This window comes from Fonsecaea pedrosoi (assembly GCF_000835455.1).
Source record: "Fonsecaea pedrosoi CBS 271.37 unplaced genomic scaffold supercont1.2, whole genome shotgun sequence".
In the NCBI taxonomy this organism is placed as follows: Eukaryota; Fungi; Ascomycota; class Eurotiomycetes; order Chaetothyriales; family Herpotrichiellaceae; genus Fonsecaea; species Fonsecaea pedrosoi.
In genome coordinates, this window is record NW_013550614.1 from 4,779,592 (window position 1) to 4,803,405 (window position 23,814).

Consider the following 23,814-nt stretch of genomic DNA (forward strand, 5'->3'; position numbering starts at 1 on the left):
GTTACGAACATCGCCCTCAGCAGGCCATCACAGGGGCGCCACAAGGAAGCACCAGACACCACCAAGGCCTCCCCTAGTTGCACGTAATGGGCTTGGCAGTGCTGATGCGCGATACTTATTTCACCCCGGGAGATTTCTATCAATCAGATGCCGCCCACAGCTGCAGGCCAAGATCGAAGGGCTGACTCGTACCATCTGCTATTCGCTTCCCTCGGGCTGCAAAGCGGATCAGAGACCCACGTTTTTACCCCTTCTGACGTTTGGACGTTTTCCATGTTTCGATGCTTGAGGGCAAAAACTGATCGGGCCTCAAACTCGCCCCCTCCTGCGATGGTGATCATATCCGCCCTGACCTCGTCCACGTCTCTTGGCATCTCCTACTTTGCAGCCTCAGGTTTCAAATTAGTCTTTTGTAGCATCCTTTTCCTCAGAGCCTCGTACTCATTCAACACATTCTTTTCAGCCCGCCTGCCTAGCAAAACGTGTTCCACGTTTTCTTCCACCATGGCCACGTCGCTCGGATCGCTTTTTCTTCGGCTAGAATGTGTTCCAGATCCAGCTCCCGTCGGCCAGAGACCACATCGATATCCTTGATTTGGCGGATCGAGGTTCTCTTCCAAATCTTGAATCCGATGTAGAAGACTATGACGATGGGCGCCGCCAAATATCCTTCGAAGAAGATCTTGGTCCTCTCAGATGATGACATGTCACGGTAACCAATCTGTGGTGGCAAAAGATAGTCAGCCTTGTCATTTGAACAATTCAAAGGATGATACGAATCAGTGACACAATCAGGTGCCATGTACGTCAGCATTCATGTTGGCGACAAGGACAACTCACAGGGGCAAATCCCGTCCAGAACTGGGCTATCAGCACCAGGCAATTGAACAGAAATCCAATCCATGACCCAATCACGCCCGCTTGAGACTTGTAAGGCAGTTCGTCCAGAGTGTGACCGTGGTATTTCCAGGCGTGGCGGAATCGGATGTGACACAGACAGATGGATCCCCAGGTGAAGATGCTTGCGAGACCGCTGACCGCAAACATCCAGTTCCACGCTTCTTGACGCTGCGAGGGCGACAACGCCACAATATAACAGAGAGCCCCGAGTGCCGACGAGAAGAGAATGGCCACAAGCGGTCTGCCTGTTCGGTCAATATAGCCAAAGATTTTGGGTGCTTGACCGTTATCAGCCAGTGCAGCCAGCGTTCGCGATGCGCCATAAACAGATGCGTTTCCGACACTCAGAACTGCGATGAGAATGACAGCATTGAAAACCGAGGGCAAGCCTCCAACGCCCGCATTCTGACTCCTTGTTAGCGTCGACCATCTCCTCTCAAAGCCTCCCGGCTGCCAGAACAACTTACCTTGATGGCCAGCACGAATGGCGAGGTCCAGTTGTTGGCGCTGCTGCCGCTATTGAGCAGCCGAGGGTCATCCCATCGCACCAGGCACCCAACGAAGGTCAAGGAGATGATATAGAACTGGTTCGGCCCCCGTTAGTGAGGGCTGACGCAAAATGCCAGGGGTCTTTTCCGAGCCGGCTTACGAGAACCACCCGCCAGAACACTTGTTTGATGGCGGTGGGAAGCGCCAGACGTGGATTTTCTGCCTCTGCTGCCGCCAAACCCACCAGCTCGGTCCCACCGAACGAAAACGCGGCGGTGACAAAGACCGAGCAGACGCCCTTGAAACCATACGCAAATGCGCCTGGGTCATCCCATGTTTTGGCTCCGAAGTAATGCCCGGTAGGTCCTCCACCGACGTCAACGACTAAGGCGAATATACTGTACGACAGTCCGAGTCAGTATCGTTTTCTTTCCGCATCATTTTATGGAAAAGGATGTAACTCACATAAACCCTAACGTGGCGATCACTTTGACGATCGAGAAAATGAACTCAGCCTCTCCGTAACCCCTGACCCCGAACAGATTGATGGAGACAATGACAATATAGAAGATGGTGACCCAGACACAGGGGTTAACGTCACGTGCCCCCTGCCAGTAATTCAGGGTTATACTGGCAGCCATTATTTCAATGGGCAAAGTGACTAGCCACTGAAAGCAGTAATTCCAACCCCTAGGGTCAGGGTCAGGGTTAGGGTCATGACTTGCGTTATCAGGGTGGGGATTCACTTACATTGCAAAACCCCATGCTGGGTCAATAAATCTTGATGAGTATGCCGAGTATGAGCCAGCGACTGGGAATCTGTTGGCGCAATTTTGATATCAGCCTCTTGAGCCACAGTGAGGGGGCGAAGAAGACCATCATGCAGGCGGTGACCGCTTTGGCGACGCTCTGCGTCTCCCGCCAGGTCTGATGGAGTCACTCACAAGACAGCCATCTCTCCCAAGGCATGCACGGTGCAGAAGATCATGATTCCCAGGAGGCAATACGCGAGCACAAGCGCTGCTGGACCGCCGGTAGCAAGGGCCGAGCCTGAACCGACAAAGAGACCAGTGCCTATGGAGCCGCCAATGGCAATCATCTGCAAATGTCGCTGTTTGAGTTTCATGGCCAGCGCTGGCTGTGCTGGCGGCTGGTCAGGCAGCGGTTTCCCATTGTCGTCGACGAGCAACTCGGTGACGCGGGCGCTGTTGGACACAGAGAGAGCGGGGATGTTAGCATGACCTCCGTGTCGGTTTCAGGCATACGTATGAAGTGGAAGACGCACTGAGGGTTTTCACGAAATCCATCGATTATGCGGGCGAACAAAGACGTCTTCTCCTGAGTGGCGACGATCTGGCCATATCCCTGGCTAGGAGTAGGAGACCCAGGGCTGGGTTCCGGCTTCTTCTCCAAGTCAACATCCATGTTGACGACCTGGAAATCTGGGGCTGTCGTCGAAGTTTCGGAAGTCAGGGGCGTGCAAATCGAGAGCAAGACCACGAAGCTTCGCTACCGGGAAACGATATGAGACGAGAACGTGTGTCTATTACAGAAGCTTTCAGGGTGGAAGAGTTCAAGAACGAGGAAATGTGGGAAATTCGCAGCCTTTTGACCCCTAGGACATGGAATGCGATGTCGGTAAAGATTTCTCGAAGCAAATCCGCCTCCACGCGCGGCTGTAGCGCGGGACAACATCTCGACTTCGGTGAAGGACCCATCTCGGGGTATCCCTAGCCTCGGGTGGTACTGTTCTGGCATGGGATTATGTTACACTGACAAGTTGAGGTCACAACAAGGTTGGACGCCGAATCTCTGTGTGCGGATGCTCCGGAAGCAAAGGATAGAGATAAGGTACCTGAGAAGCACCAGGATCTATGCTTGGTGAGCCCTGATCAAAAGAGTGGACTGGACAGTGGTCGATAAGACTCGCTGAGTGAGTGATTCACGATACAGGGTGGATGAGTGATATAGTTCGTGTGGGGAGATTGAGCTTTTTTCCCTCCCTGCTCTTACGACATAGGCCACTTCAACGGTGGTCGCATGCTGATACGCTGGGAGGGAGAGAGCCTCGTGAGTTGACAGCCAATCAGAAAGGAGATGAACGGTAAGGCTAACTCCCTCTGTCCAGCTTCGATATAGAATAATTCATCGCCTATTGGTGCTCTTTACTCGGCGATGGCAAGAAGCTCATGCATGATGATCACACCAGCGGCAATGCTGCGCGTGTCGGATTTGTCCGAGGGGAAAGGGCGAATACGTGGTATTTTGCATCGTGGGGCGCAGGTGCTGACTGGGTTATAGGGTGAGCAGATGTGTATGCAGCCCAGTGGTTGATTGACCAACGACAGCGATAGAGACGTTGTCGATTGTTCCTTTTCCCATGGCTGAAAGGGGATGCCTCTTTATGACATCATAGCCTTCATCCCCGCGCCCAGCCCTGCACTGGCTGTAGCCAGATCTGGCACTACGTCACCACGAGGCTGTACATTGTCCAAGTAGTTGGAAATAGAGAAGCACCAGCATGTGCTACCTTCTTGTCTTATCAGCCATTACTCTTCTCATGGAACCATCTGTCCCTGCGCAGCATTGTACACCTTTACCGACTGAACCCTTGGGTCGGCCTTTTCTCGCGACCCGGAAAATACAGACCTCCGAGCCTTATTCCGCTTTCGCCACTCCAAGGACGCAGGTCTTTCTGACACGCATATGAAACCCTCGGCGACGGCAGTAGCTTGGACAAGCAGGTAGCAAGGCTGAAGATAAGACTCGTATCTATTCAAGTGCTCCAGCTCACCATAGCAAGCAGGCTATGTCATGTTCATTGAAATCCTCGAGCCTGTCTCCATATGCCACAAACAGGAGTCTCCAAACCCATCCCTCGTGGCTTACGTGGCCGTTGCATGGTATCGTCAGTCACTTATATCTTTCCTTTTGCTCATTTGGGTCAGAGAGCCGACGCAAGCACACTCTCTGGGAAGCAGCATCATGCACAAAATACCTGGTCTCCCTTTAATGAAGGATCTGGACCCCGTGTCAATTCCACCCCACGTTTGCTGCTTCCAAGATCCGATGGACTCCGCCGCCGATTGCTCCCTGGGTTTGGTCCTGCAAAGACATCTACCTGCACAAGACAAAATCAGATTAGGAGAGTAGTCGACGGTTACAAGTAAAGCACCTGCAGCCTCTTTTCCTGTGGGATCACCACAGAATCAAGATGTGTTAAGCATTGTGCGACATGGTGCTTATTGGAAATCCCAGGCCTTGGCCATGCATCGTGAGCCAGTTTCGTGCTGATCTTCTTCAATAATAGACACTGTCACAAATGATGGCATTGCGTCGGCCATTCCTCTTGGTATCGTGCAGATAGGTGCTGGAGTTTCACCGGTCGAAAATCATCTGCGATATGATCGCTCCTTGTGTGGCATTTTCTTTCTCGATGCTTTATTGATAAATCTTGGTTCTTGGAAACTCAGTTGGCTTGCCATACGATCGCTAACCTGGAACTCTACCTAGTCTTATCAGGCCCCTGACCATGAGGAGTCTTTTTGTTTTTCCATGGAACCATTTTTCAACACGAGACAATATGGCTTCACAACCATCGCCGTTCTCCGGGCCATGCTCTGACCTGTCATACATAGCTAGGAAGGAAAGACATAAATCCGCCATCCAGCTTTCAGCCATCCAAGTTGTTGTCCACGATATCCCAAAGCTCGTTCCGGTGGCGCCGCAGAAAATCGCGGTTACCAGTCATCCTATTCACCCGTAATACCCACCTAATCATGATAGCTCGCCAGCTTTGGAAGTCGATGAACTGAGCCTCCAACCGCTCACCCTCCTCCTCGCTGATGCTCCAAGTCTTTTCTTTTCGAACCAGCTCCGAAGCCTCGTTTGCGATGCGTAGCCGTTGCAGAGCAATCTCTGATATCTTGACCTCAAAATCCAAAATGGCAGCCCAGTTCTTCTGTTCTTCCGATGTATAAAGGATTTCTTGAACAAGTGTTTCAACGTGAGGTTTGCCGTCTTCTCCTTCGCTATCAGAATCCAAGTGGATGACATCGATTGTCTTCTTCTTCACGACTTTCCATCGATCATGACACACTTCTTGTTGCAGTTTGCGGAGCACCTGGATGTTCGTGCGGACGATGAACTGGATCGTGTGGTTTGCCTCGGGATTGGCCAGAAGTTCGAACAGTGCCTGGACCAGCTCTTCGGATTTCTTCCCAGTTCTGCGCAGGTAGAGATGATAATCTGATGCACCAATTGGTATTGGGTGGGCTGAACCGGGACTTTCAGTACGACCAGGTCAGGCCAATCGCCTACCACATCCATTCAATGGCTTCAAGAGTGTGTGGCTTGCTTGTCGTGCAGCTGTGCTCAGGACCTGGCCTAAAGGTTTGCTTGCCGGCGGAAAAGGGTGTTGCTCCAGCTCTATGGCATGTTGACAAAGGCATCAATGACCAGAAAGGACGGACTCACCTTGAATAAGTGGATCGAAATCGTGGGAAACCCAGAGCATTTTGGCTTTGTGGTTCTTTTTCTCTGTTTTCCCGGACATGGTTTGTATGTTCGCTGATGGTTGCCTTGGACCAAGACCAAAAATGCGTGGGCTCTCTTCACAACTCACGGCGATGAGAATGAATTTCTTGTTGCTTTTCATTTGGCGCAAGAAATCTTTCTGCACTGGTGAGGCAGTTCATCGCCAAGGTGACAGGTGTTGAGGCAATCCAGCAGTGATGTATCCTGTCGCGAGCCTGGAATTCGCCTCGTCCATCTGGTGTATGGCTTCATCTTGTGCGCAGCACATCAAGCACACCTCACCTACTGCTGGTCCAGCCGCACGGGTAAGTTGGCCAGCCCGCCACCCAACCATATATATCACATGAAACAGCATGCAGATCGCACTCAGGGAAGAGCAGCGACCAGATGAAGCAGGGCTTAACAGTCGATCAGAAAGACATCAAGCCAATCTACGGTCGAGTTTCGGGTTCACGTACATCGGGAATTGGCTCCCTGACATTGTTTCGAGGAGCCTTTGTACCTGTGAAGAAATCTCAACAGCAACTCAGACTTGTGTTGAAGTCATAAGGACCAAAGAATAGACAGCATTGGCAGATTAGCAACTCCTCTGTCCTATTCGCTCACTCGTTGAGATGAGTCTGGTTTGTGCTACATATACATTGTCATCTGCCTGGTGCCGTGTTGTGGTTTTGTCATGGACCCCTTTACCTTTACCCCTCTCACTCCCAGCCTGATCCGCCATCGACGCTAGATATACTCTCGGTACCATCGGCTGGTGTTCAAAGTGGAACAGAATACTCTGGCGAAATGTCAGCACATGGAAGATGCCCATACTGGTCTGAAGCAAGGGATCAAAGTACTGCGGTGTTGAAAGGGAACACGAGATGCTTACCATTGGTTCTGCAGGTGGCATTACACGCAGGCCAGGGATCGTTGTCCCTTCCTCCGTCCTGTGGCGTCCTTATCACGTCCTTCAACAGGTCAATCAAACTCTGGTTGCCCAGCTTTTGAATGCCAGACTTGATGGCGTCGAGGGTGTCGTTGGTCGGACCCGAGGGCGCCCGGCTGAAGATATCGAGCGACGCCACCGACTGTGACGCTGCGGGTGTCTCATAGACGACCACGAAGCCGTCGCCGTGAGAGTCGTAACCCCAGCCGATGACTTCGTACGTGTTGTTCTGCGCAGCGAGAGAGGCCGTGGGCACGCTGTGGTAGGCACCGCCAACGGCGTCACTGACGGCCGTGTCGAGCGAATACGCCATGTACGTGGCGTTGGGCTTCTTCATGTCATTTACGAGCTGAAAGGTCGTCAAGGTGGCGAGGTGCGTGGCCTGGAGCGGGTAGCACGAGTCATTCGCGCAAGGCCGTGTCAAGGTCCAGATGAAATTCCGGAAGATTTGGTAGAGCTCTTGGTTGGAGTACGTGATGAACCAGTTCCCCAGGAACCAGTTTGGTGGCATCGGGTCCCATGGCTTCGAGGGTGTCTCGTTGAAGGTCGGTGGTGCCCGCAGCTGGATCGGGTGGAGGGGGACTTGATGTGCTTGGAGGAGTGGGAGGGACAAGTCTGTGTCTTCAGGTCAGTGACCCATCCATGCACCCTATTCAGTGGCTACTGGTGCTCTAGATCTGCTGGTGGTGTGGATCACGTTGCCAGACAGCAGTTGGATGTCAGAAGATTGCACCCTGAGGGTGAACATACCCGGTTGAGCTCCGATACCAGCACCCAAAGACACCCAGGGGAAGCACATAAAGACAAGGCTCATCAGGAGGGACAGAAACATCTTGCGAAAAATCACAGCACGATGTGAACAAAGGTACGAGACCACTGGCAACTGGCATGCACCTACTGTCTTGCACTTACTGCGACACACACGTATTTATACCTCCAACCACACTGTCCGTCCATCTATCCATACAAACAGTTTAGTCGCTTCGCCAACCCTCCCTCGAAAAAGCCAGGCAGACTGGCATGCGCCAAAATGCCATTACGGGGATTCATGCATTCATTCACCTCCTCGTCTATCATCGTCGGCAAATGCAGAGGCAGATGCAGCTCCAGCTGAGCAAGCTAGCTCGCTAGCTAACTAGTCGGTCAAGGTCTATCTATCTATTAGCTAGCGCTTATATATATACTTTGGTACCTCAGGCTGCATTCCGACCACTGCGGGAGATACGCCAGCTAGCATGGCCAGCCAGACCGAGCCAGGACACAAGCAAGCAAGCCACCCATCTATCCATCCCTCGATCTATCTACATAACGCGACTGAGCGCCTCACCCAAGCCCCCAGGTCAGGTCAGGTCAGTCATGTTCGCCAGTTCGTCCCTCCCTGCTTTTCCCCGGAACCCGGGGGATGACTGTACATAAGTCTGGAATGCCTGATATTCCTGCCCATGGGGTCGAGTCGGCTATTGGTAATAAACCTCCAATGTTGCTGACGGGCTGCTACGAAGTACAGCCTCGTTTGCTCCTCTCGTTCGTTTCATCTTGGAAGCTTGGTCTTCGATTGGTGAGCGGCCAGCAGGGGTATGTATATGTACAGTACCTCGTACCAGGCACTCACTCACTCACTCGAACGTATGTATGCCTGCATGTAAGTATGTCCGTACGGCTGACGTCTACTTCCCGGATTATTCTACAGATGACATATCAGGCTCCAAGTCCGCGGCCCTGAGCTCTGAGCAAAGCGTGCTAAGATCTCCAGAAGAGAAGAGAGAATTACTCAAACGAGTAGTACCCACATCCACATCCACATCCGCTTCACATTTCCACTTCCACGTAGGGTGTACCGTGGACCTCGTCTCGAGTATCGCGTATCGTGTACCGGGTATGTACTTGTACTCGTTCGCGTACGGGGACTATGATATCACGATATCGTGATGCCTAGGTATTTATATCAGATGTACAAGTATGAGGTACTGCGGATACAGATATCGACAGAGATGCAGATACCGGGGTTGGGGTTGGGGTGCACGGAGGGTTGTTATATGATTAACATGACCCAGGTACCCAGCAGGCAGCAAGCAGCAAGCAATGAGTGGACTGACTGATTGACTGTTTACCAACATTTAGGGCCTCCCCCTTTCTACGCTACATGCCACAGCACAGACCACCACAGACCACCAGACTGAATACCAATAAAGCAACACGCACGCATCGACGGAGAGTGAAAAAGGGGCAGGGAAGGATTTATGAAGCAAGGCATCCAAAATAGAAAATGGCTTGCTTCTGTCTCTGTCTCTGTCTCTGCCTCGAGCAGATATTGCGCGGCCAAGCCAGACTCGAGAGGAAGAAAGTACCCGGACGTCTAGACATCATGCACACATCCTCAGGACAGATGCTGGACAGATACCATGGACAGACCAGACATGGTGAAAGTCCAAATACCATCCTTCTTGATGGAACACCATATCTTTATGGCCCAAACCGAGTTTCGTCCATTGCCATTTTCGTTCAGGAAAGGGAGTGAGGCCGCTTTACTCGTGTACACTTCGTGATGGAGCATCGAGGAGACCCGGCAGAGTACGGGGGACCCATCAGCCGAGAGCTGATTGGGGGCCATTATCCCTGCCCGTGATGAGTCAGCGGAAAAGCAGCTGTAGAGATATCCGAAGAAGTGAAGCACGATTTCCGGCGGCCTCAGTCCCAAAACCCTTGCCCGCGCAATTGAAGGGAGAGGGACAGCAGTGTCGGTGTGAATCGGGCCGTGACGGACAATCCAATCCAACAGCGAACTAGTTGGGTAGCTGCGTTTCACTCTGTCTCGAGCTTTCCCCTCGTAGGAAATGCAACTTTGACTTGCTCTTTAGTCGGGGGGGTTGGGGGGGTGGACTAGTACTGTACCTTGAGCCACGCCGTGCCAGGCAAAGCACGAGGACGATGCGGGGTTGTGGGGAGGGGAAGGGAAGGAGGACCGTGGACCCCCAGACCCCGAAGCCTCGTCGCCTGGTCTTCAACTGCTGCTGTGTACCTCGTACTTGCTGCACTCTCCTCCGCTCACCTCAGTACAATTTGTCTTTGCGCTTGATAGCCAGATAGAGTCGCCATCGCACATGTCTACTGAACGATCACTGTCGCCACTTGTTGGATCGCCGGCAAAACCAGCCTCCCAAGCCCATGGAGAGTCAGATCCTCCGCGCTCATCTAGTAGACAGAAGAAACGCTCCCCGCGGCGGGCATCCATCGCCTGTGTGGCATGTCGGAAGAGGAAAATCAAGGTAAGCCTACAACGTGCAGTCCGTGCTCTCTGCTTATTCTCCGCCTAGTGTGATGGGGATCCCAAGAAGAAGGGCGAGCCGTGCCTGCAGTGTAAGCACCTCAATCGACCTTGCATATTTCGCATGGACGATCGACGCAAGATGAAGTAAGGAGGCACATGTTCTCTCACCATATGGTCGTGAATTAACGCAGACACAGCTCAACATCAAAAGCCTACATAAAGCGCCTCCAAGATCGCCTTGCGGCATTGCAGGGGAGCCAGGGCAATCCGTCTCCCACAAGGGAAGACGACGATGGCAGCTCTTCCGGATCTGGACCGCATCCCACTCATGCAACGGTTGAGGAAGTCAGAGTCTCGCTCGGCGACGGGCCTACGCAAGCTATACCTGCCCCGTCTGACGCCGACAATGTCTTTCGTGGCTGCTCGAACGTGATCAGAGAGCAAGACCCATTCGCAGGCATCTCGAACTATCAGATGATGGATTGGCAGTTTGACATTTTCGACCTGGACCCCGTACAGTCCACCAACGATCAAGACACTCGCAGTGGCGCGCCACCGAAGTCCATTGAGGCGAGGAACTACATGATCAGCCAGCTGTATGCGGCGATGGGGCAGCTTGATGGGGATGAGCCTGGACAAATCATGAACCTGAACATCACCTCTATCCTCCCACCCTCGTCGCCCGAACCGCTTGAATCAGCAACACAAGCTCTTGAGGAGCTGGCCGATTCCAAGGATGTGCAGAAACATCTCTTGGATCTCTATTTCATGTACCCCGATCCCTTGCTACAGGTGCTGCTGAAAGAACCATTCATGTCTGTCTACGCTGCCGGAGTGAAGACGCAGTATTTCTCAAAACTTCTCCTATACTCGGTTCTTCTGAACGCCTTGCGGCTTAGCAGCGATGCCTCAATCCGTAATCTAGATCGAGTCTACCTGAAGAGAGTGAGAGAGGAGCTCGTCCTTGAGATGGAAAACCCAACAATATCTACAATTCAAGCTTTGTGCATCTTTGCTGATTATCGTGGTTCGGGCGTAGGCCATGATAAGGTGCGTGTGAAAGCCGTCAAATCCATCAAAGACCTCATCTAACCTTGACTTCAGGCATGTCTACTTTACGCGGGTACGTGAGAGCTTCAGAGATGGACACGGGTCGGGGTGTCTAAACGTCTTACCTTCCAGGCATTGCTTTTCGAATGCTGTATGACCTCGGTCTCAACCGCGACGGCACCGACTTGCTCGCACTCGGGTACATCTCAGAACGTGACTTGCAAGTCCGTCACGACGTGTTTTGGGGCTGCTACGTATATGATAAGTACGTGTGGACTGTCGATGGGGCTGAAACCGGCCATCTAATGCTTCATTTCAGGTTCTACAGCATTTACCTAGGGCGTCCAAGTACCGTGAAGCTGGCCGATGCAACGGTGCCGCGGCCATCAAGTAGGAGCGATGACCCGCAGCTTCAGATCCGAGTTGCATGGTGTGATCTTTGCATGATCCTAAGCGATGTCATCGACATGGTCAACTACCCGTCATCTTCGATTTTGTTGAGACACCAGAGCACCATTGCCCGCCTCTCGAGCATGAGCCAACGACTGCTCCAGTGGTTGGAAGCTCTACCGATCTGGATTCGGAGGAAACCAGAATCAGAACACCCTCCTCCCCCTCCAGGCGTATACGCTCTCCACATGCAGTTCTACACCACAATCATCATGCTTCACCGGCCGTTTGCGGCCTACACGTCCCCCTCATCAGGCACCGTTGGACATCAGGGGGGAAAGTCTTTGGGAGGTCACACTCCGGCGCTCTCCAGACAGGTATGCAATGAAAACGCGATTCGATTCTCGAAGCTGCTCTTGGCATACAGGGAACACTATGGCGTCGAGAAGATCTACTCGTCGATGCTGCACATGATCTTTATTGCGGCCACGACGCTCATCTCCCAAATCTCGACCGACACGAGCGAGAAAGGGGAAGAAGGCACCGAGAAGAAAAAATGGCTGGCGGTGTGCCTGCAGGCGCTCAACGATTTGACGCCCTCCTTCCACATAGCCGGACGCGTACATAGGGTCATTGCCTCCTTTCTCGAAGGCTGCGGGTACTCGGAGCTTGCTCCTCTCGCCGCCGCCGCCGGTGGTGACACGGATGGGAAGATGCCCGATCAGCAATCCTCGCAGCGACAAGGCGAGGCCCGGAGACCGTCTCGTGAAGTTTTTCCCACCCACTCTTTGGCCTCCGGCTCCTCAGGGGGCGAGGATATCACTGATACAACCCTCGCCGTCAATGAATACGGGCTTCGCCAGGCCCTTCAGCAATATCATGCAACAACAACAACAACAACAACAGCAACAGCAACAGCAACATATCCCACGCTCGGAGGCATGGAGAGTCTGCTGAACCTGGATTCCTTCCAAACTCAGTCGGTGTTCCCTGATTTCGAAAAGGCCGACGTTGACAGACTAACGGAGCTGGAAATGAACTACCTATGTACTTGAGGCAGTATTGGTATGTCCAGGAACGATAACCTTGGTACCCCTTTTGGAGAGCCCCAAATTAATTCATTAGGATGTGCACTGATCTAATCTGGTTCTATCTAGTCTCTGCCCTTTGAGTCAAAGTCTTGCTGATAATACTGGGGCTACGCATCGAGTCCCTGTATCGCTGATTCCTGGAGTGATTTATGTCGCCAACCTTCTCCTGTTCATCTCTACCTCAGATGCTGCATGATTCGTTAACACTGAAAGAGGGTGGGAATAGACGCGATAGGAAGCGTGATCTCGACAATGCCAGCAGGACTGTGATGGACAGGAATCAAGCTCAATGTTTTTCAGTCAATTAGCGACTTAGGATCCCGCCTCTGCAAACCGACATCCAATCCTTCTTGCACGACGAGCCAGCCCGGGCGCAGTCTGTAGCGGTTCGGGTCCACGAGGTGGACCTCAAACCTCCGAAAGAACTCCGGGATGAACTTCGTGATCTCCAACATGGCAATGTTCTTCCCGATGCAGACTCGCGGCCCTCCACCGAAAGCAAAGCTCAAGTTCTCCATATATCTCACCCTCTCCTTGTCCGGATCTAGCCAGCGTTCGGGCCTGAACTCATCCGCATCCTCGCCGTAGAACTTCTTGTCCCGATGCACCGTCCAGGCGTTGCACCCGACTACGGTCCCTGCCGGTATGAACTTTCCGCATAGTTCGACACCGCCTTCGGGCACGACACGAGGAATCAGCTGCCCGAGAGCAGGGTGGATCCGAAGACACTCCTTGATCAGAGCCTGGAAGTACACCATACTGTTCCCTTCCGTCCAGGTGATCGGCTTATCATAGGTTTCATCCAGCGGCCTGGCCTTCAAGACAGCTTTCAACTCTTCCATGAATTGGCGATAACTGCCCTCATGCGTAAGAAGCCGATACACTAGCTCACGCAGCACAATGGCTGTGGTGTCCGAGCCAGCGCTGACGTTTGTGTTTGCGTACTCGGCCAGTTGCCCGTCGGTCATGATATCGGGGTACTTCTCGCGTGCTTTGATGAAGCGGGTCAGGAAGTCCGGGCTCTTGACACCATCGTGGACAGTGTGTGCGTGGATCTGCTTCATGGTCCACATGACCACATTGCCTGCGGGTCTGATTTTACGGAGGATGTTCCCGAAGCCTTTGATTCGAAGCCACTCGTCGACCGTGGGGATCTGGCCGACCTGGGGATGCTCTCAGGGAAGCTGTTCAAGAATCGGAGCGGGGTCCTAATTGGAGCACCTACCATGCCGATGTAATCCATCGCCCGCCCGGTGTGATACATCATGCGATCAATATCTTCACCCGAGTCGATGAAACCGAGACGTTTGCTGAACGTGATTTCGCCGCTGCGAGGAGGTCAACCTGACGAGAAGAGAGCGGATTGTCGTAGTTGTGGGGATACCTACATGACATCAAAGGCATACATCTGCAACCATCGTGAAAGGTCACATTCTTTTCGCGGGTCCACAAACCGCTCATTTATCTGCTTCACGAACGCTCGAAATGTGGAATCGATGAGGGGCTCATACTCCACCACAGTACTCATGGCATACGCATGAGCCACGGGACGGCGGATGTGGGCGTGCTTCTCCTCGTCCATGACGGAGGAGAGGTTGTGAATCACTTCGCCCGCTTGGCTCGTCTGGTGTTGCGAGATGTACAGATGGCTCTGGCCCGTATCATGTCAGCGTATTTGTCCGGGGTATACGACCCTCGGAGAGAGCGTTCCTTACCTTCTTGAACACGGGTTTCCACCCATAGATGATGCGGACGGCCTCGGCGTCCCCGACAGAGATGGTGTTCGGTGCCAGACGAAGGAGAGGGGTGTCGTATTGGCGATGGAGCTCATAATCTTTCTGGGACTTCCTTTGCACACAGTGGATGAACAGCCAGAGATCCGAAATAGAGGCCAGAAATGGGCCTGGAATGCCGCGTACGCCGGGCTTGTAGCGATTGCGGAGTAACCTGATGAATATTCCCACGATGATGCAGGGGATCCAGTATTCCTGCAGAAGGGCGAGAATATCATAGAAAAGTGCCATGACTAGAAGTGTAGTCTCCGGCTCCACCAATTACCAGGGTTTGCTCCAGATGGGAGATCAGGAGGGAACGAACCTCGTGTAAGAACAAATACGGGGGGACTTTGGGATTTTCTCAGAATGAGGGGTGAAATTATAGGTAGTAAGTGGCATAGAACACACATGTCTTGAGCCTTTCGCAGGCGTGGTGGTTAGCTATCATGTCCCTGGGGTCGTCCTGGAAAAGGGGGCCGGCACGGGGGCGGCAAAGACGGACGGAACGAGAGGACAACAACGGCTGAACACTCACGAAGATGCCGGACCTCCGCTCTTCGGCCCTTGGACGTTGTTCTCAAGCCGTCTCGTCCTGAGGCTGATTCACGCCTCCTGCGGAGGTCGTCAATCTCTCGGATTCTCAATGAACATCTAGAAGCGGGTATTCTTCCGGTGCTTGCTTCCATGTATCCGGTGGTGCGCAACACGCGGAGAAGGCTATAGTAGGCAGGAAGTGCGAGCTGAGCTCGGGGCTCTGTCGAGGGCCAGCTTATAGGCATGCTGGGTAGATTTTAAGGACGAGTCTGGCGTTACAGCTTCTACCGTGAGCAATACTCTGTCAAGTGTCAACTCTATCTTCAAGATGTCGTACAGTGACCTGAAAGGCAAGACTTTCATCGTGACCGGCGCGGCCAGCGGCATGGGACGGACGACATGCCTCGCTCTCGCCAAACAAGGAGCGAACGTCGGTCTCCTCGATCTCCGCAAACCCGACAACGTGCTCTCCGAAATCGAGAAGCTCGGAGGCGAAGCCATCTCGCTGGCCTGCAATGTGCAAGACCGCTACGCCGTGGATGAGGCTGTCAAGGCCGTCGTCGACCGGTTCGGTGGCCTGCACGGAGCGGCCAACATGGCTGGCTACGTCGGTAATCAGGGGTTTCATGGCAAAGACAACGCGCTCGATATCATGGACGATGCATACTGGGATAACATGTTGACGACGAACTTGAATGGGGTAAAGAACTGCTTGAGGGCGCAATTTAATCATATCAAGGAGGGAGGATCGATCGTCAATGCTGCGAGCATTGCGGGCCAGATGGGAGTCGCGTATAACTCGTGTTATGCTGCCAGCAAGTGGGGGGTCATTGGGCTGTCGAAGAGCGCTGCCCAGGAGGGAGGAGCGAGGGGGATCAGGGTGAATGCTGTTGCGCCGTAAGTTGCGTCCATCCGAAGCCCGACGAGGTCCTCCTATTCGAGATTATTAATGTCAAGGGAGGATGTAGTGGAGTGGTCGATACACCTTTGGTCGATTCTCTGGGAAGTGAGAAGGAGGTGTATGACTTCCTGCTCTCGAAGACGGCGCTCAAGCGGATTGCGCAGCCAGAGGAAGTGTCCAAGGTGATCATGTTCTTGTTCAGTGAGGAGGCAGGTTATGTCACAGGCAACGTGGGTCACATCCTGAACAACGTCCGGCAATGGTGTTGCTAATTGTATGATAGGTGATCAACGTCGATGGGGGGTACCAGTGACCACCCTTTGTGCTCAGAAGGGGATTCCCCCTGCGTATGTAGTGATCTAAGCTTGGCAACGTCCTTCAAAATTATGTAAGCCCGGCGGCCGGGGTGCCACACCTGGTAAAGCGGAAGGTCTGATGGACATGGAGCAGTTGCAGGCGTGATACAAGAACTCTACACTGCACAGAGGCAGGACGTACTTTGGGGTAACATTCACAATCTTGCTACGATTGCTACAATGCTATCAACTTCGACGCTGGAGTGAACCTGCTCTAAGATAGTTAAACTAACTAGTCACTAGTCTCATGGAAGCACATCCTCCTTCCCCAATCCTTCAATGACAACCTCACTCCCCAATGAACGACGTCAAGACCTCTGGCTCCTGGTTGAAATACCACCTGCAGCGGGTCAGCATCTGAGAAGGAAAAGAAACCTAGATTGGGGGCCAACTCACACATTATCCTCTCCCTTATTGTGCAACTCCTGCTGCAGAAACCCACTAGCCAGCCAAGCAAATTCGAGTTCCGGCTCCGGACACCTACTCTTCCATTCAAAATCCTCATAGCGGTGCAGCCTCAACAACTCAAAATAATGCAGACGCGAGCCACCGTGGAAGGAGTACAATTTGCCGTCGACTGTGCCATTCTTGAACGAGCTCTGGCAGTTGTCGCCCCACACCGTCTTCTCCAGCCAGGCCAGCATCTGCGACTGCCAGTTCTTGGCCTTGCCTGGCTTGAGGAGGAAGGAGCTGTAATTTTGGGTTTGGAGCTTGTTGATGATGTCGACGATATAGAGGGTTACGCGCTCAATGGAGGGCAGGAGACTGCCGTGGCCCACTGGTGCACCCGGACCCTGTCCAGAGATGAGGTTGGCCCAGGCAAAGATAATTGGACAGGAAATACATACCATATAAACAAAATAATTTGGCATATCGTTTGCGATGGCGGAAAGATAGGCTGCGGGGTCTTCCTTCCATTTCTTCTGGAGGTCCACTCCATTCAATCCAATCGTTGGCCATCTTGGCACCCTGCCGGAGGTGTCAGTCATGCGCCGGACAAAAGTGTTCCCCAACTCACATCGACATGTCGAAACCCGTGGCGCAGATGATAACGTCGAACTCCCGCTCCGTGCCATCGGCGGATTTGATCCCCTTGGCCGTGAAAGAGTCTAATTCTCCCCAAGCAATTTCGACGTTGTCAGCGCAGAGTGCTTCAAGGTATCCGGTTCCAGGTGTAGGTCTTCGGCATCCCACAGGATAGGTAGGTAGCAGAAGCTCGGCCAGCTCGGGCTTCTTGGCGAGTCTTCTCTTCATATCCTTGGTTGTAAAGTCCAAGGCGTCTGCTTGAGCTTTGGTGCCATGGATGAAGAAGGGGAAGCCATCGTTCAACTCCTTCTCGACGGCCTTACGATACTTGAGGTATTCGTCAGGGTTCTTGGCCCAGAACGCTTTCTGCTCCTCCGTAAATGGTTCTCCATTTGCCGGAACGAAACTAGAGCCCAAGCTCGCCGTGATCCAGGTCGGATTGCGCATGAAGACGGTCAGCTCTGATACCTCCTTTTGGATGGCGGCGGTAATCTGAATACCACTGCTGCCGTTCCCGATCAGCCCGACCTTCTTTCCCTTGAGGTCGGTCTTCGGATTGTAATCAGCACTGTGAAGGAGTTGGCCTTGGAAGAGTTCACGGCCTGGGGTTGTAGGCCAACGCCAGTGATTGAAATATCCGGAAGCATTGATGAATATATCGCACTCCTCGATTATGTCCTCGCCAACTTCACCATCTGTGATTCCAGGACTCGAAACAACGGTTCTTCTTCCATCTGTCTGCTTGCTGTGGACGAGCCATTGCTGTTTCTCGTCGTTCCACTCGGCACCCACGACCTTCCGTCCGGTCGTGATATACTGGTTAAGTTGATACTTCTCTGCCACTTCTTCAAAGTACTTTAGAATCTCCGGCGCCGTGACATAGTACTCCGACCATCTGGGATTCGGTGCCCAGGTGAACAGGTAAGCGTGAGCTGGTATATCGCAAGCACATCCCGGATATTGATTCTCGAACCATGTCCCGCCGAGACCTTGGTTCTTCTCAAGAATGTGGAGATCAATGTTCTTGAGCACACCAGTTTGGACTTCATGTGCCAATGACAAGGCGCTCGCGCCAGCTCCGGCGACAATCACTTTCATTCGACGGGGCCACAGGAAGGGCATCTTCGACAACTCGTACGCGAGGGGGTATTTTTTGTATGCCTTGGTGGCTTCGATGGGTGCAGGTTCCCGATGAGCATTGTTGATATCGGCCTCCGTCACTCCATTGAGGGCGCCATTTGTTACGGTGTGGGCCACACCGTCTATCGCATCTTCTGGCGCTCTATCTGTTACTCCGTTGATTGCCATCGTAAATGGTTCTTTTGCAGACTTGGCAGGGCAAGGGGGATTGTGTTGTTATGCCTGGGACCAAGATGCGAAAATCCACCTTCGACAAGCTGTGAGATTCGTCTGCTGCTCTTTATGAAGTGATGGTTTTCATCGGTTGTTCAAGTCCTACTGCCTCGTGTCCACAGGACGCCTAGTGGACAGCTATGTAGAATCACTGTTCATCTCTTGAATACCGGGGATTGAAGTACCGGGGAGGCCTAAGGCGGAGGTGCCTTTTTCCGGGTTGGAGACTCCATATCTGATCCCATGGGTTAAGAGCTCCGTGCGAAAGATAGAGCTGCTCCCGCGAATATCCAGGCCGCTCGAAATGAGCGGCACGAGAAGGGAGGCGAGCGAATGAGTCTGGATAAGCTCGGCAAGGATGGGGCGGTACCGTGCCATGTAGTTGATCGCAGTACAGTGACGAAGGATGTTGTATGGGCAGTGGAGAAGGACACCAGCACCCATGCCGGGCCAGGAGAGGGTTTCAGCTCTATACCGAGGAGAGAGACTCCCCCAGAAAATGTCGGAAGTGTGGCCAGACGCGGGCCGAGAGACGGAAAAAGGCGATATCAAATTCCGCGACGCCGCCTCCTTTCCATTCACACTCCTGTGCAAGCTCGTTCCCCAGACGGCGCGAGGAGAAGTCGACCTCCTTTCTGGGGCTTACCCCAGATTGCTCTATCCTCAGAGAGGCTGGGCATCTGGGGTTGGCCTGATACGATGCCTTAGAGGGGGGGCGGTGAATATAAAGGCGAGAGGTCTCGACCTGCCTTCGATCTCTGCTCAACCTTGCCGTCTCAATCTCTCAGACCCCCCTTCCACTCCTGCACTTGTTAGATATTGTCCCGACCAAGGAGGTTGACTGGAGTTTGTGAACACCATGACTATGCTCAACACCGATGCGGCGGTCTTCGAGCGCCGCCGTCATTTCAAGTTCTACACCGTCCTCATCATCCTCTTCGTATCACTGGGCACGTGTTCCTATGGCACTTCAGCCTCCATCATCAGTACCACGCTGGGACAGCCTTCCTTCTTTGTGGCCATGGGTCTCAATGACTCCAACATGGCCAGCTTGACTGGTGCCATGAACAGTCTCTACTACGCCGGAGGCGTCTTCGGCGCCATCTGCCATGGCTTGATAGCTGACAGATATGGACGCAAGTGGGATATCTTTGTCGGTTCAACTTTTGTTCTCGTCTCTCAAGCATTGATCACTGGATCTGTGAACCCCGCTATGTTCATCGTCTTTCGGTTCTTCGCCGGCTGGGGGTAAGTTCCTGTTCTGGTTTCGTCAATGAACACAGTTCTGACTGGCAACCAGTGGATTTCAATTGGTGGCCGCCGTCCCAATGTGGATTGCAGAAATGTACGTACACCAGATTCCCAGCCGCTTCTATCTCAGAGCTGACTGGATATGCGTAGCGTTCCACCGGCACATCGTGGCATGCTTAGCGACATAGCTCCCATCATGATCAACGTCGGGTGAGTCTGGCCAGTGCATGGTGGCCGACCAAACCATTTGCTTCGCTCTGACGTCTTGTATGACAGCTACACGCTCACTGGATATGTTGGGGTCGGCTTCTACTTTTTTGATTCGAAAGATGCCTGGAGGGGCCCAATGGCTCTGACAATGATTCCCCCATTGATCCTCTGTTGTGGGATCTATTGGATTCCAGAATCCCCGAGGTATCTTCTTCTCAAAGACAGATACGAAGAGGCATGGACAATCATTGCTCGGTTACATTCGGATCCTAGGGACCCTCACAATGAGTTTGCGAAACGCGAGTACTATCAAATGCAACGACAGATCAAGTTCGACGCTTCCCTGAGCACAGGGTACAAAGAGATCTTCACCAGGCCCTCTTACCGGAAGCGAGCTTTCATCTCGATCATCTTGATGGTCTGCGTCATGAGCTCGGGTGTTCTAACCATACAAAGTACTGCCTTACCACCTTCCCCCCTTTCCTCCCTTTTTACGCATGTGCTAAACTTTGCAGACTACGGCGTCAGTTTGTACGCAAAACTGGGATACGATAACCTTCAGACACTGCTCTTTCAAACTGGCTACACGGCAACAGCTCTATGTTTCAGCATCATTGCCATGACCTACGTCGACCGCGTCAAGCGGAACTATCTCATCGGCGTTGGCTTTAGCGGCTGCGGCATTGCTGTCATCCTCGAAACAGCGCTGACTGCGAACTTTCTAAACTCTGACAACAAGGCCGGTCTGGGTGCCGCTGTCTTTGCTTTCTTCCTCTATGTGGTCTTTTTTGAACTTTGTCTGGATGGACCCGAGTTCTTCTATCACTCTGAGATCTGGCCGACGCACATGAGGGCGAAGGGTTACACGCTTTGTGTCGCTTTTTACAGCGGGATCAATATGTAAGTGTATATGCCCCGAACCTCTTTCTTGTGGGATATCGACGTGCTGACACTAGCCTTCTCTAGAGTGTGGCTTCAAGCAGCACCGACAGCTTTCGCGAACATCGGATGGAAGTACTACATCTTCTTCATCCTCTTTTCGGCCCTGGGAGCGTTCTGTGCCTTTTTTATCTTCCCCGACACCCTGCACAAGCCGTTGGAAGAAGTCGCGGCCATATTCGGGGATCACGACCTGGTCATAGTTTATCAGAAGGAGCTCGATAGCGCTCATATTGCCCTTGAGACCATCGAGGAGATTATTCCCGGAATGGGCCCGAAGCAGGTCGACGACGCAAGTTCAGAGAAGGAGGGACCTCGAGCGGCCGTGATTGAAGATGTAGGCACCCAAGCCTGAAAATGGATGAGAATTATCCGTCAGGTGCTCTGCTCATGCCTCTTCTACTTTGAAGTCGAGGCAAATCGGGCGGATGCTTCTCAGAGGCGAGGAGGAGTGTGCTTCCCTAGGTGCCTTACATGACAAACACGTTGTTTCCTGATTTTCCAACCTTCGCACTGAGCAAATACTATTACTAGGGGCTGCTAATCTTGCAGAATTTGCGGATCAAGGGTACCAGGTAAGTGGTAATATGTGTACCAATTGTGGGTTGCGGCTTAGGTACATAAGTGCAACGTCCCATTCTGAATCGAATTGAATTCCCTTGGTTGGGGAAGCAACGACTGTACCGTGGTCACGAGGGCTTTGAATCTGGTATAGCCATATATATTAGTGATGTTGCTGGCCTGCCACCCCCTTTACAGGATTCCGTAATTTTACTACATTGGCCCTCTTTTGCATCCTTGGTGGCAAATGTCCTCAACTGGGGTCAGCTTGGGAAGCCATCGTGACAGTCTCTCCGAAGGATGAGGGAACAAGTGGACAATCCGCAGATTTGGCACATCCTTTCAGGGCGTGTTATTTTATTCTTTTGAGATAACCCGGAGAATATACTACGTACATACAGCATCTCTCCATTGGATACCACGAGCAGTTGACCTTGAGAAAGACTACGAATGTTTGGAAATATTTTCATTAGGGAGATGGTGTTAATACATGAATAGTGACCCAGGATAGGGCCATTATTATACTCGAGCACGTCTCAATCAGATAATTTGCTTCCAAAAGCAGGCACGGACAAACCTTTTGGGATGTCCACACTGTGCTTCCTCTGTTACGGCGTCAGTTCGGTACATGGTCCTTTCACTCCTCTGCTTAGCATTTTGGCTGATCTGCCAACCTCGAAGAAGACCCATGCAGAGGCCAGCAACAACGAAGACAACTCCTGTAAAGATTTGTGCGCAGACATACGAGCCGCTCTTGGCCACAATCTGCAGGTCGATTGGCGCACTGGCAATCGACGGAATAGCCAGCACAACCCAGAAGATACTCAGTCCCGAGGGTAGATTTTCGATACCAATGATCTCAGCCATGACCGGCGCAGCAAGTACCCAAAAGACACCACCCACGGTGCCTTCCACAAGGGCAAAGAAGATCAGTAATCCGTAAGTTTTGGCGTTGATCCAGATTGAAACGCCCAAAACTGTCGCCGAAGTATCCAATGAGTGGACGCCCGAGTGCCTGGCCTAGCATAAAGAGAGCCGGAATGACTGCCGCTTGAGAGTCGTCAAGCCCGATCTCATTCGCATAGTTGGCGAGGGTGAAGACCAGAACGAAATAACCAAGCATACTCAAAGAGCCAAAGACCAGCAAAGCGATGTATTCCATTCGTTTGAGAAGAGTAAAGTCAAAGGCCAGTTGCCGTGAACCAATCGATTCGTACCGGGTTTTGATGAGTAAAATGGCTATTGTATTGACAACGAAGGTGATGATGCTAAATTTCGAAGAGTCCAGGCCAGACCTAGGCTCCCAATCAACGCCGATGCGCTCAGGGAATATGTGAGGCCTCCAAGACCAGCTCCTGCGATCGCCGCCCCATTGGCCAGTGCACGTCGCTTGGTGAACCATTGGGAAACGATGCCGTACGATGGAAGGAACATTAACCCCATTCCGATGCCGAAGAAGGCACCCTGGGACAGCAAAAGCTGCCAAGAGGCAGTCGATATGCTCGCGCATATGAGGCTCACTGACTGTAGGAGAGCACCGCAGACCATGGTAGGCCGTGTCCCGACGGCTCGAACAAATATAGTCACGGGTGGGGAGAGTAAAAGAGTGCATCCGATGCTCAAGGATCCGACCAACGCATACTCGAGGGGCCCGACTCCCGGAAACGTGTCGTTTTTTAGATAATAAGCCAGGAACACCGAGTATGCAGCGTTGACGCCCCACGAATGAGCATTGACAACTGCAACGCAGAGGGTGACAATCCAGCCGTAGCCTCCATCCGGCGTTGCAGTACGGGGCTGTTCTTGTACCACAACCGTTTGATTTTCCGAATACGCCCCCAAGGCAAAGCCTGATTGTGATTCGAGTTGGGACATCACCGCACCAGAGAGTCAAAGGAGAAGAGCATAGCTACATTTGAAAGACGTCCTAGATACGTGATGTCCTATATAAAAACCAACTTTGCGGAACATCCAGATCTATTCCCCGAAACATGGCTAGGTTCCCTAGTTTACACAACAGGCACGGTATATTTTTTTTGTTTTAAACAAAAAAAGGGCTTGACGGGTCATAGATTCCCTGCGGCACCCAGAGGATATCTCGATGTACCCTGGTAGCTCCTGTATCGCTACTCGTACCGACACCGATCCTGATCCCGGACTTTATCCATGCTCTAGCTCTTGGGGCATTTCGTGCTCGAACAGGCCCCCCCCCTTCCTCCTCCAGCCTGTGCATTCAACTTGAATGGACACTTG

At 52.5% G+C, this 23,814-nt stretch overlaps 9 protein-coding genes across 9 annotated transcripts; 3 read left to right on the forward strand and 6 right to left on the reverse strand.

The window, feature by feature from the left end:
* Positions 1-472: 472 nt before the first annotated feature.
* Positions 473-2,814, reverse strand: Z517_03711 (uncharacterized protein; the record flags this gene model as incomplete). The annotated part of the gene is made up of 8 exons (XM_013432815.1): positions 473-721; positions 841-1,305; positions 1,368-1,484; positions 1,550-1,787; positions 1,855-2,079; positions 2,140-2,208; positions 2,334-2,594; positions 2,675-2,814. 8 exons carry the CDS (start codon positions 2,812-2,814, stop codon positions 473-475), a joined length of 1,764 nt encoding a protein of 587 aa, XP_013288269.1.
* A 2,248-nt stretch (positions 2,815-5,062) lies between these two features.
* Z517_03712 (uncharacterized protein) lies at positions 5,063-5,944 on the reverse strand (the record flags this gene model as incomplete). Its single annotated transcript, XM_013432816.1, has 3 exons — positions 5,063-5,664; positions 5,710-5,817; positions 5,866-5,944. 3 exons carry the CDS (start codon positions 5,942-5,944, stop codon positions 5,063-5,065), a joined length of 789 nt encoding a protein of 262 aa, XP_013288270.1.
* Positions 5,945-6,686: 742 nt separating this feature from the next.
* On the reverse strand, positions 6,687-7,670 carry Z517_03713 (uncharacterized protein; the record flags this gene model as incomplete). The annotated part of the gene is made up of 3 exons (XM_013432817.1): positions 6,687-6,706; positions 6,800-7,471; positions 7,607-7,670. 3 exons carry the CDS (start codon positions 7,668-7,670, stop codon positions 6,687-6,689), a joined length of 756 nt encoding a protein of 251 aa, XP_013288271.1.
* A 2,287-nt stretch (positions 7,671-9,957) lies between these two features.
* On the forward strand, positions 9,958-12,619 carry Z517_03714 (uncharacterized protein; the record flags this gene model as incomplete). Its single annotated transcript, XM_013432818.1, has 6 exons — positions 9,958-10,122; positions 10,171-10,268; positions 10,322-11,174; positions 11,229-11,247; positions 11,307-11,439; positions 11,494-12,619. The coding sequence occupies 6 exons, from the start codon at positions 9,958-9,960 to the stop codon at positions 12,617-12,619; spliced, it is 2,394 nt and encodes a 797-aa protein (XP_013288272.1).
* A 332-nt stretch (positions 12,620-12,951) lies between these two features.
* Positions 12,952-14,679, reverse strand: Z517_03715 (uncharacterized protein; the record flags this gene model as incomplete). Its single annotated transcript, XM_013432819.1, has 4 exons — positions 12,952-13,818; positions 13,881-13,983; positions 14,044-14,306; positions 14,371-14,679. 4 exons carry the CDS (start codon positions 14,677-14,679, stop codon positions 12,952-12,954), a joined length of 1,542 nt encoding a protein of 513 aa, XP_013288273.1.
* Positions 14,680-15,292: 613 nt separating this feature from the next.
* Z517_03716 (uncharacterized protein) lies at positions 15,293-16,137 on the forward strand (the record flags this gene model as incomplete). The annotated part of the gene is made up of 2 exons (XM_013432820.1): positions 15,293-15,861; positions 15,933-16,137. 2 exons carry the CDS (start codon positions 15,293-15,295, stop codon positions 16,135-16,137), a joined length of 774 nt encoding a protein of 257 aa, XP_013288274.1.
* Positions 16,138-16,509: 372 nt separating this feature from the next.
* On the reverse strand, positions 16,510-18,555 carry Z517_03717 (uncharacterized protein; the record flags this gene model as incomplete). Its single annotated transcript, XM_013432821.1, has 4 exons — positions 16,510-16,561; positions 16,618-17,015; positions 17,070-17,190; positions 17,240-18,555. The coding sequence occupies 4 exons, from the start codon at positions 18,553-18,555 to the stop codon at positions 16,510-16,512; spliced, it is 1,887 nt and encodes a 628-aa protein (XP_013288275.1).
* A 904-nt stretch (positions 18,556-19,459) lies between these two features.
* On the forward strand, positions 19,460-21,355 carry Z517_03718 (uncharacterized protein; the record flags this gene model as incomplete). Its single annotated transcript, XM_013432822.1, has 6 exons — positions 19,460-19,848; positions 19,901-19,945; positions 20,002-20,061; positions 20,128-20,516; positions 20,577-20,961; positions 21,028-21,355. The coding sequence occupies 6 exons, from the start codon at positions 19,460-19,462 to the stop codon at positions 21,353-21,355; spliced, it is 1,596 nt and encodes a 531-aa protein (XP_013288276.1).
* Positions 21,356-22,101: 746 nt separating this feature from the next.
* Z517_03719 (uncharacterized protein) lies at positions 22,102-23,436 on the reverse strand (the record flags this gene model as incomplete). The annotated part of the gene is made up of 3 exons (XM_013432823.1): positions 22,102-22,581; positions 22,607-22,800; positions 22,857-23,436. The coding sequence occupies 3 exons, from the start codon at positions 23,434-23,436 to the stop codon at positions 22,102-22,104; spliced, it is 1,254 nt and encodes a 417-aa protein (XP_013288277.1).
* Between the last annotated feature and the right edge of the window lie 378 nt (positions 23,437-23,814).